Source organism: Etheostoma cragini, chromosome 11 (assembly GCF_013103735.1).
Source record: "Etheostoma cragini isolate CJK2018 chromosome 11, CSU_Ecrag_1.0, whole genome shotgun sequence".
Classification (NCBI taxonomy): domain Eukaryota; kingdom Metazoa; phylum Chordata; class Actinopteri; order Perciformes; family Percidae; genus Etheostoma; species Etheostoma cragini.
In genome coordinates this window covers 1,536,506-1,556,589 of record NC_048417.1, presented here as the reverse complement: position 1 = coordinate 1,556,589, position 20,084 = coordinate 1,536,506, and the positions used below count along the sequence as shown (strand labels likewise).

Below are 20,084 nucleotides of genomic sequence, written 5' to 3'. Positions count from 1 at the left end.
TATCTGTCCAATCTGAGGACTATGGTTACCTGGTCCTCAGATCTCTGCAGGGTAAATCCAGACAGCTAGCTGGACTACAGTTTCTGTTGACGACTAAAAATACTTTTGAACGTACACATGTTCCACCAAAACAAGTTCCTTTACCGAGGCTAGTTAGCAGAGGGACCATTGGTCCATCTGGAAATTAACAACCCCCAAGACGATTCTGATTGGTTTAAAGAAATGCCAATAAACCTGAGCACATTTCTCCCATCCAGGAATGCTGTGAGGACTAGCCAGACCCTGCTTCACAGCGCTGTGGCGGAGGGTCTGGCAAGGCAAGACTATAACGGGACTACCAGTAACCCTCCCCGCCAACCCATCGGCCAGGGTAAAGCAGTCAACTGTCTTCTGATACGTGTACCTTCTGAGTCAGCTGGGGCCGCTCTTCCTCCAGTCTGCAGAGAAGGATACTTGTTCTGGATGTGGGTCTGGTGGTAGGTATCCTGCTGGGCTTGGCATCCCCCTCTGGGCTCCTCCACGCTGGGATCTCGTCCTCATCAGAGGTCAGACCGTGGTCACTGATGTTGTCCGTCATCTCATGCAGCTTCTGTCTCAGTTGCTGCTCCTCTAAGTCCACTTCCTCACACTGAGGAGGAGGAGAGGAGCTGTTTGGAGTCGGAGGAGCCGGGCTGCTCTGTGGGAACACAGAGAACATCCTTCATTCAAACTTTATATTTTGTGTCTTTGCTTGGTTTAAATTGCATTGCTTGAGGGAAAGCAGTGCCACGGCGCCTCAGTGGTTTAGCACTGCGAAAAACAGAGTAATTACATTTTTATACTGTACTATCATACTAAGGTTTATAATAAATAATTTATATTTTATTAATCCTGCAAGGGAAATTACTAGCTTACTAGCTTCACCCTGCCAGAACAATAAAGCTGCTATATTTAAGCTACGTGTCTTTTAAGGATCATCAGCTGGAGACTGACTTTTGCCTGGGGTGTGTAGTTTTAGCATCAGTCTATGAGCATGATATAGCCATGTAGCCATCATGTGCACATATATGACACTTTTGTCACTTTTATTTCTTGTTTAAAACAAGTCAGCAGAAAACCTTAAATGCCATCTGTAAACAGTCTACCCATTTTTAGAAAAAGACACAAACACAAACCAAAGAGGAACTGTTAAGTAGCTAGGTAGCTACAGCTAATAGAACATGCTAGCAACAGTTCATTGGCTAACACAAAAGAAGTCGGCTTTATGTGTGGATTCGAAGGCTCATTGTTCCAACAACTGCTGCGATTTTGGAGCCAGTGTCCTCACTGTAAACTGCATGTGTGCAGTTTGAGAACAGACGTAGCAACAGCAACAAGTAGGGCGGTGTTTAGCAAACGATAAACAAAACTAAACTGCTGACTTGAACAGCTGCATTCTGCACATCAACAACATCTTGCAACTGACACACCTGGGATCTGAAACAGATAACTAGAAGTTCTGGATCAATGGATGGATGGATGGATGGATGTGTGGATGGATGGATGGATGGATGCATGGATGCATGGATGGATGGATGCATGGATGGATGGATGGATGGATGGATGGATGTGTGGATGGATGGATGGATGGATGGATGGATGCATGGATGGATGAATGCATGAAAGTGTGAGAACTCTCCGGTCTCTGTGGACCTTAACACAGACGTGTTGCGTGCAGACTGCACCCCGACACCAGCAGAACATGTGCTACATGCACATTGATTTAAGCTGTGCTTTGCCACAACAGAGAGGGAAAGCATGAGTCTACCCATTATTGCTCTCATTTGAAGCAGGATAGCTACTAATTACCAGACGAGCTTCAATTCTGTGCTGGTTTACGGTTTGCTGTTTTTGTGGGTTGACTCATTCTCTGATTAGTGTGGATTTCAAAATGACCCAATTAAAAACAGACGCCAAACCCAAACAAGACTTGGCTGTTGATGAGTGGAGGATCCATTGGAGCAACTGGGTGTTCTCTTCATTATCACAATTATTGAACAATGAGCTGCAAAAAAGCCAAACTCATTGTTATTACGAGGAAAAATATGAATCTTCTTAAAGCAAAATAGTCCAATAAATGAACTCACAGGTGACACGTCTCTTAACCTGCCGACCAGATCCTTTCTTCACATGCACTCACAAGTTTGAACAGTTGAAACTACATTGAAAGGGTTCATATAAAAGCTGCTTTGATTTATATATATATATTTTTTGGCCACTAGGGGCCATAAAAGGTGTAAACATGACACTGACATATTATTATAATTTTATAATTTTGACATGTGTTTGTTATTCAGAGCAGCTTTTTTCACTTTACACTTACTTGTTTTGGGCGTTTGTTTAAAAAACAAATACTGATTAGTGTAGCTTTGGGGTTGCCATCATTTTATTTAGTTTTATCATTAGCAACAATGCCCTTAATTTAATTTCATGTTCTTTTAACAGGGACAATGCACACTAATAATACATATAAAATGTGAAAGGTGCCAGAATTAGCCAAAAGGCTATTTTACGTCCGCTGTCCCTTAAAGTTACAATCCCAAAGATCTGTTTTGTTCTTTTTGGCAATAACAGTGTCACCAGTGGCGATAAGAAGGCGTGTTTATTAGACCCAAACAGTGTAGACTGTGGCGATAAGAAGGCGTGTTTATTAGACCCAAACAGTGTAGACTGTGGCGATAAGAAGGCATGTTTATTAGATCCAAACAGTGTAGACTGTGGCGATAAGAAAGCGTGTTTATTAGATCCAAACAGTGTCACCTGTGGCGATAAGAAGGCGTGTTTATTAGATCCAAACAGTGTCACCTGTGGTGATAAGAAGGCGTGTTTATTAGATCCAAACAGTGTCACCTGTGGTGATAAGAAGGCGTGTTTATTAGATCCAAACAGTGTCACCTGTGGCGATAAGAAGGCGTGTTTATTAGATCCAAACAGTGTCACCTGTGGCGATAAGAAGGCGTGTTTATTAGATCCAAACAGTGTAGACTGTGTGGTGCCAGTCGGTAGACATCTCTCTTTCATCTTCTTTTTTTCTCATTTACTTTTCTCATTTAGGGAGTTTAAGAGTTAGTCTATTGGGTTAACTCCACTGACCATCTCTGAACCAACCACTGGACCAACCAAGGGCGCATATATGTTTATATACATTTATATACTGTATATATATATAAATCTTCAGGATTATTACTTTAAAAAGACTAGAGCCAATAATGATCTAATCTTGCAAACAACTATTTACAACAAAGACATCACGGTTCACTCTTCTAAACGTGCAAGCAGGAGGAACAACTACAAAGAAATACAAAGTGCTGAGCAGACGTCCCACATTATAGAAGAGCTCCAGCCAAAGCCTCAGGACACATGGCAGCCACTCAGGGGTCATCCAGGGTAGTCAGATAAGATAAGACCAAACACCCCATATATCCATGTCAATCCTCAGACTTTAATTAACATCAGCTGTGTGCGCAGAAGAAGGTGCCGTCTGAGGAATGGGACCGGACGTTGTGAGATCATGTGTTTGCTCAGGAACATGCACGTCTGTGGCCAGTAAAGTGCAAGGTTCATTTTTCATGTGTAGTTTAAGAAAACTGAAATTTCGGATCACCCTATTGTTTTCTTTCTGCGTTACGTCATATGTAACGAGACCAGCTGGAAACAAAGGACTTACCACAGTCCCGGTTGCCATGGTTCTTGCCAGCTTTTTGAATGTTTTTGGTTTAAATTCTAATTATCCTCATGTAATTCCCAAAGCTTCTTTCTGCAACAGCTGGCCGGAGGTTTGATAATGATGATTGTGATAATTATTTGGCAACTGCAGAGGGATATTTAATGGATTTACCTCGTCGTACGTCGAGGTGACCTTCTGCTCTAAGTGGTTCAGGAAGGTCTCGATGGCGGACATGCGTCTGTCCAGGTCAGGGATCTGGGGGGAGACAGGAAGAGTCAGGGAGGCTACAGTCGGATCATGAAACCAGGATGTAATGAAGAAAGAGACGTTACCAAAGAGAAGATAGTGGGATTTCAGAGGCATAAAGAACATTTATGGTAGGCCGATCATGGAAACAGAAACTATGCGCTGTAGCTTTAAAGCTGCAGTTGGTAACTTTAAATTTTTTTTTTTCATTTTTGCTCAAACTGTCACCATGTAGTAACAGTGCTACATGAATCAGATCATCTGTGAAAAGAACATGTTCCTTTGCCTTCTCCTAATGCTCCTGAGGCATAAACAGCCCATCCAATCAGAGGCGAGATGTCTCTTGACGCAGTGTCAATTATAGCTTGTGAACTGCAATCAAACTGTCAAACTTGCGCTGATCAATTATGAATCAAATTTGGTTATTGCATTGCCTTTTTCTCTCCTCAAATGTTTTCAGCAACATGTTTTAGTGTGCTGTTTGGCTGTAAAATGAGATAAATAGCTCCAGACGGTGATGGTGCTTGCTTTTGGCTCAACTTGGTAACAAGCACTTTCATTTTACAGCCACTAAAATACATTTCTTTGAGGAGAAAAAAAGGCAATGCTGTACCAGAATATTGTTTCATATTTGATCAGCACTGCCTAGTTTGACGGATTGATCGCAAAGCCTCCTTAATAGTGATTGGGTGTTAATCTTCGGGCGTGGTGGAACAAGTTATCACACATGTATTATTAGTTTCTTCAAAACAGGATGTGCAGCACCGTTTATAGATTTAAAGATACTGGTGAAATCACACTCTTAAGTAACAGCATGTCATATGGTATCAATTCCACTCAGACTGAACACATCAAACCACATCATGAGTCGAGTCTGAGCTACGAGCCAAAGCACATCGTCCCCAAATGGGATTCCACTGTAATTGAGAGGTCAGCTCTAAAATGACTCGGATGACGCCACAACAGTCCAGATGAAAAGAGAGTAAATGTGGTCAGAAATCGACTAAAAGCTATACTAGGGAACAAAATGCTTTCAATAATTGGGTCAGTCTGTTCAAAATGTGGTCTCTGGTACAGGAAGAGTCCTTTATGAATCAGGAAGTCAAGCTGACAGTCACCAGACAGAAGGCATCTTTGCTGAAGTTGATGTTAAAATCTTGCCTCTCTAACCCTTACATCTAGGATTTCCCTGTTCAAGTTAGTGAGGCACTAAACCAGATGTAGCCAAGCAGGCTGATGGAGGTCTAGTGCGCCTGCTCTACGGCCCACACAGTGGGGAGGGAGTGCAAATCATCAGGGTCATTTTAATGAGTGGAAGTTGAACATTTTTGGCTTCATGCGCCACTGAGTAATTCTCAAAAGAATGACTGGGGCTCCGCCTCCAACGAAAGGCAGCACTAGATCGTCTTAATTAGTGTGAAGAAGAGTCCAAGGAGACGAAAGGTAACGTCTCTAAACATAGAGTCGTGAAGGGTAGAGACACTGAGGGTGAAAGGCAGCACTAACATGGACTAGTTAGTGGGAAGGTAGTCTCAAGTGGGTTAGGGTTAGGGGGTTAGGGTTAAGGGGTTAGGGTTAAGGGGTTAAGGGGTTAGGGTTAAGGGGTTAGGGTTAGGGGGTTAGGGTTAGGGGTAAGGGGTAAGGGTTAGGGTTAGGGTTAAGGTTAAGGGGTTAGGGTTAAGGGGTCAGGGGTAAGGGTTAGGGGGTTAGGGTTAAGGGGTTAGGGTTAGGGGGTTAGGGTTAAGGGGTTGGGGTTAAGGGGTTGGGGTTAAGTGGTTGGGGTTAAGTGGTTGTTTAACTGATTCTGTGTAAAGCACTTTGAATTGCCCTGTTGCTGAAATGTGCACTACAGATAAAGCTGCCTTGCCTTGCCTTGGTATTTTACCTCAGTCTACTCCTTCAGTTGGATTGAGATATGGATCTGGACTTCAAACCATTCAGTGAGCAGTGAAGCCTCCACATTTGTTATGTTTCTCCATGCTGTTAACACCGCTCTACACCGTTTTTGCCACACATGTACCCTGTGCACCGACTCATCTACATGTCTTGTTCCACAAGCGTAATCAAACTGAATACGTCACTTGTTGCTTGAATGCTTTCCAAACCAGAATCAGAGGGACCGTAGGTGACACTCGACTGCAGGATGAGTAACTGGCGTGTGATGAGCTTGGACCTCGGCACCAAAGACAAACATCACGGCTGTATTTGATGGCTGAAAGCCAGATTTTCAGGCTGCTTGTTTTCTGCAGCATCCTGTTTTTGTCTCCCAGCGGGTTGCCCAGCTGTGAGATGGATTTGCCATGATACCAGATATCAAAGGTGGACATCAGCACAGGGCCAGGTGGGACTGATAACAACTTTTCTTGTCATGGCTGCCTTCCACAACAGAGCTTAAACCCATCTGTTTTCATATTCCTTATCTTAAATAACTACAAAGAACATCTTTGGATTTGGTTAGTCCGAGCTTCACCTCAATAAGTAAAAATTAAACATTAAGAAAGTCCACAGCGGGTCAGAATTAACTCAATGACTCACTGGTTTCTGACAGCAGTAAGAAATGCAGCCCACTTAAAGTCAGCCTAACTAATGGATAACAAAGTCTGTTGTTTATCTGCTCCCCATCAACAGAACAGCAACAGTCCCCGGGATCCTTTCCAGGGACTGAGTATGCCATCACGCAAATAGACACAGATGTAATGTATGTAACCTGTCTCTGATGTAGCAGCTGTATCCCCCGCATCACTCAACATGTCAGTCTGATGAACGTGTGTGTCTGTGTGTGTCTGTGTGTGTGTGTGTGTGACATTAGCTGCTATAAAGACCTTGAATAAAAAGTTAGGTGTAAGAAATGTGACTCTATACTACCATTAATTATGGTGACTATCACGTTTTTCCTTTCTTATAGCCTAAACAGAGCAAAACTAAGTTTATCGTTTTGTTTATGTATCTTAGCTCTCCCTTTATTGCCCATTTTAATGAATCAAAAACCCTCCAACGCGGCATGTTGCAGTGAGATCAGAGCAAGACAACATGGTTGAATGTTGCTAACTGAAGTCTTCAGAACTGTCCTTTCTACCCCTGAATAAACTATCTGGAAAAGGAAAAGTCTAAACATCTAATAGACAGACAAGTCAACCTTTTTAATTGATTTGATTCCAAGGCTGGGGTATTTAAAGGCATGATGGAATACAATCCGATTTTACCTTGTCGTAGTTGAATAACGACAGTTTGGTGGGTAGTTAGGACATACTGTACACACAACCTAGAAATCCCATTGGCGTCTCAACAAAGCTAACAGTTGACGTCAACTGAAAATGCAGTAACTAAATAACAGATGAACAATGTATAACATTGGAGTGTCTGAATTAGGAGACCCGCTGCCTCCTCTCCAATGTATGTGTATGTGGCTTGCTCAACCAATCAGTGTGCAGCTCATCTAAATATTCATGAGCATACCATATTTGAAGAATTTTATGAAGAAAAGCTCTCTTTCCAAATAGGGCCAAAACACAAGGATGCATAAATGTCCATAGAACACCAACCGGGCCATTTTCATCCTAAACAATGTTACATACACTATTAGGAGACCTTAAGGATCAGTGTCAAACAACCATTATAGGGGGTTAGACAGAGGAAATGGCGCTTTCAAATCTTACAAACATTACCAACCCTTTAATAGGCTGCTTCAGGAAACGTCAGGAAACACTGGATTTGTGTGTCTCAAAGCCATCTGCCAAATCAGTGTAATGCAATTAGGATTTCATATTATGATTAACAGATACAGTGAATGATGTGAAAGACCTGTGGTGGAGGGTTGGCTGAGTTCAGGCTCTCCTGGGAGGTGTGGCTGCAGAGGCCCAGGTGAGACTGGTAGAGAGGGAAGAGCTTGTGCTGGTCTTCCTCCTCGGAGTCTTCGGGGCCGGGCAGATAGCTGCTGCTGCCCGGGGGGCCCCAAGCACCGCCGCTGCCCCACGACGAGTAGCTGAGCCGGGACACGGAGCGAGAGGGAATAGTTTGGTTGTCTGGGTACGCAAGGTCATCTAAAGACAATACAAGAGTAAATCAGGAAATACAGCCAGCAAAGCTGATTTCACAGTTTTCTTCAGCAGTTAAGAGAAACGTGGTACTTTTTATGTGGATATCCAATCCATGTTGATGGTAAATGTAGTCGATTGAAGGAATAAATTCCTCAGTGCATGCTATATTGACCAAAGACTGTGTAAAATGATAGATGAAGCGTCTCCACTTCATTTCCCAGATTTGGGAAGTAAGAATTATGAAGTACACACATTATACCTAAACTAACATTAGCCATGTAGCTCATTAGTGCACACACACCATGGCACCACTAACTGGCTATACAGAGTTATCAAAGACAATATTATATACACTAAACAACAGAGAAATTGGAAATTAGCTATTTATCTAACTAGCTAGCTAACAGGCTAATTGTGTAAACCAAGTCCCTCACAGAGTAATGTCAGCTAAATAAATAGAAACATAAAACACATGGAGTACATGCTGTACATATGCATTTGCTGTTTTCCTCCCCATGTACTTTAGTAAAAGTTTGTTTGTACTTTCTCCTTTCTTTACCTTGCTGTGGAACCATTCCCAGGTCCTGAACTTTGCACTGGTCCTCCAAAATCTGGTGGAAAACCGAGGCCATGTCGGCCTCAGCGAGCATGGACTCCCTCTCACCTGCATCCATGTCCATGATGTCTCGGGAGACCGGGGCCTAGGAAGGAGGACGGAGACTGGTGAGTGCTATTCTGTTAATCAGTAGGAGCTAATGATACTAGAAACTTTGAAGAAAGAAGGTAGGTGAAGACATTAGGGTTGTCATATAAGTATGATTTAATAAAGGGAGAGTCAGAAATATTACAAGCCAAAGTACTGTGGCTTCACAAACTCATTTCAGATTTTAAGAGAACCCTCAAAATTAGTAATTGCATTAGGTAGATTTAGTTATCAGCGACAGAGTAATTGTTAATGGTGGCAGACATTCTTATTCATTCTCTGCATGCAAATTAAATTAATAATATAAATAAAAAATAAATAAAATAAAAACAAAGATAAAGCACAGTGTGCTACAATGAAATAATAAGTAGAACTGGGTCAAGTGGTAGCACAGCAGTGAATTATTTCATACAATTTTGATACATGTTATGATCAAATTTATTTATGTTTATAAAGTCAGAACTGCGGAAACCAACCCCTTCATTCAGTGTTTTACTGGCATCAGTCTGGTGTGGTGGTGCTTTGTAATGTCAATCATGGCCAATAATGCAACAACTTTCATTTTCCCAGTTCATCACATTTAGTTAATGATATAACCACTGAAGAGGGGAAAGTCTTTTGCCATTGTTCTCTATAGACACACGGGCAATGTGACTTGGTTTCACGCCACGTGAGTTTCTTGATGTTTGGTAAACTTTTGTGTTGTCAGAGCGTTCTGTTAATGAGCTGACACAAGGTCTCAGTGTCTGAGCTAACACAAGCGTGCACATGAGGATACAATTATGGCCAGAAATGAGAATGATAATGACAATGCTCAACAATAAGGAAATATTCTTGACAAAGTTTGGAAGAGAAAGAAAACAGAAACAGGCTAAAGAGGAACCAGACAACGGGCCCCTTGGATGAGACATGCAGACTAGTTTGGCACGGGTAACAGCTGTTTCTGGGGTTGTCCTGCTTCTACCTGGTTCGGCTGTCCTCTCGATTTGATGGAGTAGTCACAGTCAAGTTCAAAATCAAAGGGATCGACGGGTAGCCGCCTTTTGGCCTTTTTCATCTTTGGAGAGCAGAGAGGGAAACACCACCACCAAAATGGAGGAAAGAGGAGAGAAAGATGAGGAAAGTGAAAAGGTAAAAATAAGAACGGAGGAGAGGAACGATTCAGAACTCCTCACCACAGAAAAATGCTTCTCACACTGGGATAATAAGGCACAATGTAACCCACTTACCAATCATATACTATGGAGAACATTAGCCCGTTTGTTTCTCTCAAAATAATTACAAAGCAATAAAAACATAGCAAGGCCTACTGTTGTTCTGAATGTATAACTGTAGTGGTTATGACCATATCAGTAACTATGTAACTACATGGAATTACCTACATTTGAGGAGGAAATAAACTATAATTTGTTGCCACAAAGGCATGGAGGACAGCCACCACACCACCGGAGGATTGTTGGTGGCTGCGGGAGGCGAGGAAGGCGGGGACGAAGGCCGGCTGCTCGGCTAAGGACTCTACCACACAGATCGACACTGCCAAGCCTCCTACTCACCAACACCAGATAGATCCATCACACACAAAATGGATGAGCCTTAAATACACACAGAACTGCTGCGTTAGGATTTTCACAAAAACCTGGCTGAATAAACTTATCAATAGCAGCTAACAGCTAGCAGCTAGCAGCTAACAGCTAGCAGCTAAGCAGGCAAGCTACCCACTGGCAAGATCAAGACAAGGTAGGTGAATTAAAACAATGTCTGAGTTGAAAACTCAGACAAACTTGATGTTATGTAAGGGCCCTGTTTATGTTGTACAGACATATTCATTGCATTGTGTGTCTGTTAAGAGTCACATAGGCTCTAAAACCTGCCCCATTAACTGCCCTTTTAGCTCAGTGGAAGATGGTAACCGTAACTACAACTGCTCAGTGTTGTCTGCACCGATTCAGGTCGTTTTTTTTTCAATCAAATGTACTCGCATATTCATAGCGAGTAAGATTAACATAAAAATTGGATGGAATTCTACTTTAATTTGGAGTCACACTGTACAAATTGAGCAAATGTCATTGCCGGTGGCTCCCTTCTTTGATTTTGTACAACTTGGGAAACAAGTTTAAAATCTTTCTTTTTTAAAATATATGTTACACACACATTTTCTTTTATCAAGATGATTAAAAGAGTCATTCAGACCAGTGTAACATGTTAAATAACCTAGGTTGCTGGATATATACATGTCTTTTGGGGGTTAGGGGGGCAGTACCCTGTTGGGAACTGTAGAGGGCACTCTGTCTAAGGGAAAATCAAACAAGGGAGGAAGGAATCCCCTGGTCTCCTATTACTTAGTCTTTTAGTAGCATCCATCAAAAGTCCATTCAATCATACAGTATTTATATATAACAAAACCTTAATTGGTGTGCCACATTGGAAACAAAGACCAAGCGCCCAGGACCCAGCAGAGCCCAAGAGTCCTGTCAACATTTTCTTCTTCTCTGCTGCTGCAGTGATTGAAAATAAACAACGGTTAGCTCCTCATTACACAGAGACGGGGGTATAAACAATACAGTCTTGGGTTTATGAGGAATTCCAGTGGACTCCCAGACCCTTTTTTACAATCTCAGGACTCGAACCAGAGGCTCTTTCAACCCTATGCTGACTCTGTCATGTGTGTGATGATGTGTGACAGCCTGGTATTTACCCACAATACACCACTGCCAATGCACTACACTACTAAAAGTCTACCGTGCCTAACCTTATTGGACTCAAGCTGTCAAGACATTCCAGTTGGTCATGACGCCTGGCCTAGATCACATATACAACCCCCCTGCTTTTTAACAGAGGACCGAGCCCTCAGCATGACAACGGCAGACGCTCACACACACTCAGTCATTTCACAAAACATGTGCATGCAAAATGCTGATTTGAACGTCCATTTAATTGTCCTTTTTGCAGACGATCCCCTCATTAAAGCATATTTCAGTTAAGAAACAGGAAACAAACAACCGGAGCTGAAGTGAATCAGGTACACTGTAAAGCTTTGATGTAAATGTACAGATAAAATCTCACAGTATCTCACTGTTTTAATATTATACAGGATCATGCCGTAAGTGGCAATGCATTCTGGGAGAAAATAATAATGTTACAGCACTATCTGCAGAATGTTGCAGATTACAGGTATTTACCGTTAATCGCAGTGCAGGGGAGTTATTTTACAGTAAATTTACAGTGAAAGGTTTTACAGTGTATTGTCTTGTGGGTTAGAAACGTGTCGAGGCGGACATAAACACCAGAACTACTAATGTTCTGCTCTCCGAGTACAAATTGATATCTGCTTCTTGTTTCACGATGCATATCGCTGGAATGCTTTCTGCTGGCCACAAACTCACTAAAAGTTAAGCATGTACGAAATAGCTGCAAGATGCCTATTAGTTTAATGTTCTCAACAAGCAAAGAAAGACTAGACCATCCAAACAGAAGCACATGGAAATCATACCCGTGTACTAGTGTAGTGAAAAATGAAAAAGTGAGTTGCCGTACCGCCTTGTAGTGGTGAGGATCTGTCCCGTCCATACTGTGCTCCTTGTATCCGTTTACTGATGAAGGAGGAAGACATGAAAAGCTTTTTAAGAACAACTGAATGACAATGTACATTAAAGTATGTGTGATTTCTAAAAAGAGATGCAGTGCACACATACAGTCGTCTGGCCTTTCTCTCTATAATGCTTTTTTCAACATGAATGACTTGTTTTTAAGTCATTTAAGGCAAACAGGAGATTAAAAGTAGTGCACTTGCATGAAGAGAAACTCAGTTTGACCCATCAGAGGATTAAAGCATCTAATTGGTAAGAGACTGTTCCTTATTTTTTTAAGGGCCACCCAGGGTTTGGGATCTTTCGTCAAAAAAGACATAACCTGTAATACGTTTTTTATGACACCCCGAAAAATGATCAGAATAAGAAGTATGATCTGTTCTCAACAACATACTTACACTTTCCATTCTGGTATACGCTTCACAATTATTTACAGTAATTTATTGTAATTTACAGGCATACCATATATGACCTAACCTCTGCTGTCCCATATTACACATCACACTCTACTGTTATGGGGGGGGATATCAGTAGATTTACTCACTAACATTGTTATGGAAACACATTAAGTATGGAAACTAAATGCACACTCCATGCATCACTGCATGACTTTAAATACTAAGTTACTCCTCTTCTGAACTAGTATTCACATCAAATTAAACAATACAACATCGAGACCATTCAGCAAAGCACACTGGGTAATAACAAATTCAACATGTGAACTGGTTGCTATGGACTTGTCACTAGGCTTCTGAGTCCTTGTATATTATATATTAATATAATATATTATTCTTAGCAGACAGGTAAAGCTCTGTTTCTCAGACGAGCGTCGGTTTGGGAGCGTGCGTGCTGCCGCTCCTTCCTCCTCAAATGACTCGAAAAGGCTGTCATTTGCACCATTTCACAAATAATCACCGGGAACAAAAAGGATATTTGAGTCGGGTGTGGCTGCAGCCTGGAGACCTCCTGTCTCATGCCCTGCCGGCTCGTGCTGTCCGCGAGCGAGCTCCGACTTTTCAAAATTAAAGCTTGCGTCTGGTATGCTATGTTTTCTTACACTGGTGTTTTCAATGTTTTTGAACTAAACAGTAAGGCAATCAGGCTAATGAATTATTTATTCAGCAGATGTCTTAGTTACAACCATAGACAGTTAAAGAAATGGACCAACAGGGCCTGTTGCTAACGGTCTATGATCCAGATAGGCAGTGAGTGTGTATTGCAGCGTGACTAGTAAGAGTGAAGCAGCGTTGCCAACTCCGGGCTAACGTCACAGTCAGCTCCCACCCATGGACTGTATGTCCCGCCCCACAGTCTGTGGCTCCTCCCTCACTCCGCCTTCTCCTCTAAAAAAAGGGGTAAGACTGTCCTCTGTAAGCGTAGCTCCCATGGCGCCACTTTAATGCTACGAAGCCAAACAGCCATGGGAGCTACGCTTAGAGAGGAGAGGCTGACCCCCTGGGTGACAACATGATGGAACTAGCACAGCAGTTTTGTGTTTGTATGTGTGGGCAAAATGTATGTAGTTTGGGAAATCCCATGGTCTCTACAAAGCTACAGCTCAATGTGTCTGGCTCAGTAAACAGGAAGAGACTCATCTGCTAGCGATTGTGGGGGGGCGGGGGGTAGCTAAATGGAGCTACATGGAAATATATGCACCAAACAAGCCACTTTGACATTTTTTGGTTTTCATGAAAACAAAAGTTGGGTGATCCTCCAACCTAGACCACAAAAGTTAGATGACCCTGCCATCAACAAAGAATTAAATACATGACCCTCCCCTATTTTCCTCCAGCGGTCCATTCCATGAACACCGAAGGGTCCCTAAGTGTTAGTTGACTAAGAATTTCTTTAGTCAATGACGGCCTTATTTTTCTCTATGCACATGCATTTGTGAGCAAACCTAAGAGTCGCATCATGCAGACTAAGTCCTCCATTCTGAGTAAGTAATTCCACGTTTAAACCACCTATGTAACTCTAACATTTAACTTTTGTCTTCACAGCAAGATGCAAACGTTACGTCATGCAGCAAAACACTTTTAATGTCCATCTGGCAGATCAGAGCAAACACAGCGAAAGATGGCAAAAGCAAGTAACATCGTGTGTTTTTCATCCGGTTTTTATGAGAGTGTTTATGAGTGAGTTGCATTGCTACGTTCCCTCTTGAATACAGAGGGAGAGGAAGGAGAGACTGGGAACAACAAAAACTACTGCGAGAAGCAAAAGTTCAAGAATGAGTTTCTCAGATCGGCAGATAAAGTGATAAAGTGGAAACATTACGCAGAACAACAACATTACAGATTAGGCTTATGCACATTGCATTAAAGACCCATGAACAGTTACTGCACTAGTTCTGGGTCATTTCTAACATGAATTAGACTTACATCACTCAGAAATAATCTGCAGAAAAAATGCACAAATGGAAACAAAACACACTAAATGCAATATAAAATAACAGTACCAGCGGCCTCTAATGATAATGATCAAATAACAGGAATACTTCCCATGAACAACTATCGTTTTAAACCATGTGGCCTCTCCCTGACTGGCTCTGCAGAGGGCTCATACACATCTGGACATTTTTTGACAGTAAAGTGCCGTTAATACCATTCAGCCTCGACTGTTAGGGGAGAAGATGGGAACAATCCGAATCAGAATCAGCTTTATTTGCCAGTTATGAGGACACATACAAGGAATTTTGCTTTGGATTACATTGCTCACATTGCTCTTACTCATACAAAACAAACAATACATACATAGTGGAACCAGTAAACAGACTGATTAGAGACAGCTCTAATCACAATAGAGCAGGAAGTCAAGCTTCTGCTTGGCCTTTTTGATGATGGTGTCATTGATGGGCTCCCACTTTAGGTCCTGGGCTGTAGTGGATCCCAGAAACCTGAAGGATTCCACAGCAGACACAGGGCTGACTGGACCAGGGAGCCAGCTGATCAACGCCCTGTCTGTAGGCCGACTCATCACCATCCCAGATGAGGCCGCTGACCGATCGTCAGTGAACTTCAGGAGTTTAACAGATGGGTCAGTAATTTGTGTAGAGGGAGAAGAGAAGTGGGGAGAGCACAGACCCCTGGGGGGTTGGATGTGATGTTCCCCAGCCTCACCTGCTGACTGCTGTCATTCAGGAGGTTTGTGATCCACTGACAGGTGGAGGCTGGCACAGTGAGCTGGGAGATTTTGGTGCTGAGGATGTACGGGATGATGGTGTTGAACTCCGGGATGATGGTACTGAACGCTGAGCTGAAGTCCACGAACAGGATCCTTGCATAAGCCCCCTGGAGAGCTGAGGTGTTGCAGGATGTAATGCAGTTCACTGCATCATCCACTGACCTGTTGCCCTGTAGGCAAACTGCAGCGTGTCCAGCAAGGAGACTGTGATGTCCTTCAGGTGGGCCAACACCAGTCTTTCAAAGGACTTTGTGACTACAGATGTCAGGGCCACAGGCCTGTAGTCATTTAGTCCAGAGAGGGAGGGTTTTTGGGGGACTGGGATGTTTGTGGAGCGTTTGAAGCAGGAGGGAACTTCAGATAGCTCCAGTGATCTGTTGAAGATCTGAGGAAAGATGTGGACCAGCTGGTCTGCAGGTGGTGACACACCGTCTGGGCCAGGAGCCTTTCTGGTCTTCTGCTTCTGGAAGAGCTGGCGCACATCCACTTCACAGATCGTAAGGGCAGGTGAGGGAGGGGGGGAAGGTGATAGTGACTGAAGTGTGAGTTGCCATGGGGGAGGGGTATGACTGTGGGCTTTTCAAGTCTACAGTAAAAACCATTCAGCTCTTCAGCAGTGTTGGGGGGTGGTCTCTTGTAGTTTGGGAGTCTCCACACTGACCAAGGGTCACTGTTTGAGAAGCTGTTTTCCAGCTTTTTAGCATGGCTGCTCTTAGCTGCTTTGATCTCTTTGGTCAGTGTGTTCCTGGCCTGGTTACACAGGACTCTTTCCCCACTTCTGAAGACCTCCTCTTTGACTGACGGAGCTGCCTGATTCTTGCTGTGAACCAGGGTTTTTGGTAGTTGTATGTGCAGAAGGTTTTAGCCTCAAAAACACATCAGTACAGTCAAAGCAGGCCTGTAGATCCAGCTTTGACTCATTGGACCATCTTTTCACGCCCTTTACAACAGGTTTAGCAGATTTTAGTTTCTGCCAAAATGTCGGGACAAGATGAACCAGACAATGATCAGAGAGTCCCAACGCTGCACGTGGGACAGAGCGATAGGCGTCCTTTAATGTAGTGTAGCAGTGGTCCAGTGTGTTAGTGTCCATGGTGGGACACTTTATATGCTGTCTATACTTTGGAAGTTCATGGCTGAGTCAGGATGTAGTTATCTGGTCGGTCAGGTGCTTTAACTTCTCACAAACACAGGCCGGAGGGGGAATGTAGAACTCCCGCGGTGAATAAAAGGGTTCACAGTTCATGAATAATGTCTCTAAGTGAGGGCTGCACGATTTCTTCAGCCCTGTGACATCTTTACACCAACCTTTGTTTGTGTAGAGACAGAGTCCGCCTCGCCTTGTTTTTCCTGTGAGCTCAAGTACGCGACGCGGGATGTGCGGGGTGAGCCGGGATTCGGTAAAGCAGATCTACAGAAGTCCGAGTTACTTCTGTTGAGGAGCAGCAGTTCATCCATTTTGTTGGAACAGAGAGTGGATATTCGCCAGGTGGATAGAAAGGAACCAGCGTGCTTTCCCCTTCGGCAGATCCCATACAGAACTGCCGCGCCTCCAACTAATAACTATGAATTAATGAAGACGATAAGTACAACCCTTTTGAACCATGTGCCCGGCGCACGGACCCTTTTTTCTGCCGTCAAACTAGCAAAAGGGGATTTGGACACGCCCTAAACGCACCTGCGCCATTCACACTGTTAAATCGTTAAAATAGGGCTCTTAGTCTTGTGTTAAGGCTGCTTGGGGTGAGATTTGGAAAAACAAGAAAACATTTGCTGCTGAATCAAGGAAGAGAATAATGAAAAGAGAATTTATAATTAAAATCAAAAATGTATCTGTCAACAATATCTGACCTTTTCCTATGATTTAGATCAGTCATTTAGTTCGGTGTACTCACTGTGGACCTCAGGTATGCTCTGGGTGTCGTATTCATGAGGCTCTGGAAAACAGAAAAGTTGAAAGAAGACAAGATTTAGTTGTGTTTAATTACATTTGAAATAAAAATGAATGTAGTTAGGTTTGCAATTTTGCCATTTAGAAACTATAATAAATAGCTTAGCAAATTGGGATAATTCAGGTTGTTCTTACTTTCCACATAAAGTTATAATCAGAAGCAGCAGCAGCGGAGAAGCCAAAATCCGCCGATGTGTGTGTATGTGAAACAAAGACTCCGTTGTAAGAAACACAGTTACATCCCAGTGAGCACAAAGACACAGTACACAGGATGACACCCTCCAAGCTCAGGGGGCCCAGTGGACCACAGCACAGAGCATACAGTAAAACACAGCAAAGAATGTGTTTGTGTGTCTGTGTGTGTGTGTGTGTGTGTGTGTGTGTGTCCAGCGTACAGTCATGCATGTTAAATTTAATCCATGAATGTCTACATGTGATGAGTTGCAGAGCATGTTGAACATAACACATCTGTTAACATGCATAACATGGCTGTGCATCATAACTACAGTATGCATCCGTGCACATGCAGCGAGATGGATTCCACGTGAATACACGACAAACAAGAGTGCTGTTCTCCCTCCCTCCCTCTTTCTGCCTCTCCTTCTGCCCCTCTATCTGCTTCTGGTCGGTGGATTGCAGGCACAGAATGGGAGACATGTGAGTGGAGGATTACAAGGCCAGCTCGTTTTCTATGCCGTCCCAAAATCCTCAAGGGTGACTCAGCGTAAGCAGTACCAGGAGTCCCGGCTGTCTACTCAAAGTTTATGGATCTCCTGATTCTATGATCTCATTTGGAGACCTGTGGCATACAATAATGCTCAAAGCTGATATACAGTGGGCTTCAAGGGCACTTGCTTTATATGCTCTGGGTTTGACAAGAGGATTTTGGAAAGGCTGTGTGAGCAACTTCAAAAAGTGGCGGAAAGGTTTTGATGAAGACTCATATCGTCACAGCATCAGACTTTAAACATGAGCAGCAAACATAAACAGGACATTTCACCACGTTAGTATGTCTGGGAATAATGTCCCAGCAGAGGGTGGAAATTTCCCAAGAGACTGTGCTTCCCAGTGCACTGATTGATTTAGGACAAAAAGCTGACATTGGAGGGCCCGGCCTGAGCTGGATCCAGGCCTGAGACGGGGTCTGTGACAGCACTCAGCACAGCTGTGAGGAGTCAGAGCCCGAAAAAAATGGAAAAATGGAAGAGATTAAATCACTGGGACAGACTTGGCAGCCTTTTATCAATGGCTGATTATCTGAAAAAGAGAGAGGAAACCGATTTCTTGTGACTTAGTGTCACAAAAATGAAGGGTCTCAGACAGGTGGCTGACAGATTAAAGAAATCCAGCAACATCACGGGTCTCAGGGACCACCAGGAGCTGCCAGAACCGCTTCAAGGCTGCTCGTTAGAGATTCTCTAAGTGTGTGAAGCAAAGTTATAAAGGGATAGTTTACCATGTTTCATTAGTTTTTATTTCATTTTAGTTTTGACTTTTGGATTTAGTTGTACTTTTAGTTTCCAGAGGGTGTTGGTTAGTTTACTTTCAGAAAGGTTTAGTTTTAGTATTTTTTTGTTAGGGCCAAGTATGTTGTCTCAGAAGTACAGGTATGCAACTACGTGTAAGGGATGTAAAGATTCACCGATATGAATCCAAAGCCTCGCCACTTGTGTGATTGAAGACTTTGTCGTTTATGGTCAGGGTGGCATGGGATCAGCCAATCAGTGCCTTTGTTTGGGTGCAAGGTTTCAACGTAATGTACATGATTAGGTCACAATGGCTGTGTAACGGGGACCCATGTGTTTAAGTTACTCTCTCTAAAGATCACAGCAGCAAGGAGGCCATTTCATTTGGTCATGAGTGGCTAACTAATGAAGTTGAATTTTTACTATTAACATGTCCTAGCTTCACTAATACCTGGTCCGTTTTAAAAAGTATTTGTTTTTATTTGAAGGTAGGCGATGCTTTTTCATATGTATTTGGCTTATTTTAATTTATAAATGGGAAATGAATGTATTTAAAAAAAAATGTGTAAACAAATATTAACTATATCAGATTACCGACTCGTTTCATCATGGAATCAAACTGATAGTTCCACATTAAAATGTATTGTCTCATATCATAGCCCATGTATAGGGATACAAACCACCACTATATGTTTACACACCCAAAACACACGGCTGGAGAACAGCCATGATCTTTAATATCTAATCTTTGCTCCACTTTAGTGTCCGTTGTCAAGCAATTACGGCACAGTGCCATCTCATTTCAAGTCTGTTCAAGTCACTTGATTAAAATGTATATATTCAGTCCAATAATGTCCGAGCTTCCTGCATTACCCTGAATAACCTGCATCGTGTTGTTCACTGCAGCTATTATGAGCTTATCTTGAAAAAATCTTGAACTCGACACAATCCACACATGTGATGCAGTAGTCATGGTGATGTTTTACCAAGTGCGATTCAACAGGCTGCACACTCTCCATGCAGTTCCAGTTCAGCATGCAGCTGTTGAAGCCCCTCGAAGCCTTTCATTTATCGGGGATTTCTCATGATAAGGTCAAGCTGACTTCTTGCAGTGCTGTGTGACTCAACTCCTGACCTGCAGCACCTCCACAGGGCTCGGTAAGAAATGAGTGCAACAGATGGAAATCTGCTGAAGTGCTCATATTGTGCTTTCTTGGCTTTTTCTT

The 20,084-nt window shown here is 42.9% G+C and overlaps 1 protein-coding gene across 4 annotated transcripts in view; it reads right to left on the bottom strand.

Moving 5' to 3' along the window:
* mlphb (melanophilin b) overlaps positions 1 to 20,084 on the bottom strand; it is a 47,909-nt gene that overhangs the window by 8,763 nt on the left and 19,062 nt on the right. For 3 of the 4 annotated variants that reach the window (XM_034884932.1, XM_034884931.1, XM_034884933.1), the window contains exons 5-11: positions 17,337 to 17,378; positions 12,206 to 12,261; positions 9,636 to 9,728; positions 8,528 to 8,669; positions 7,733 to 7,971; positions 3,857 to 3,940; positions 404 to 676 (exon numbers count right to left, since the gene is read on the bottom strand). In XM_034884932.1, coding sequence (XP_034740823.1) covers positions 404 to 676; positions 3,857 to 3,940; positions 7,733 to 7,971; positions 8,528 to 8,669; positions 9,636 to 9,728; positions 12,206 to 12,261; positions 17,337 to 17,378 — 929 coding nt within the window. The remainder of the gene's footprint in view (positions 1 to 403; positions 677 to 3,856; positions 3,941 to 7,732; positions 7,972 to 8,527; positions 8,670 to 9,635; positions 9,729 to 12,205; positions 12,262 to 17,336; positions 17,379 to 20,084) is intronic. The other variant, XM_034884934.1, reaches the window with a different exon arrangement.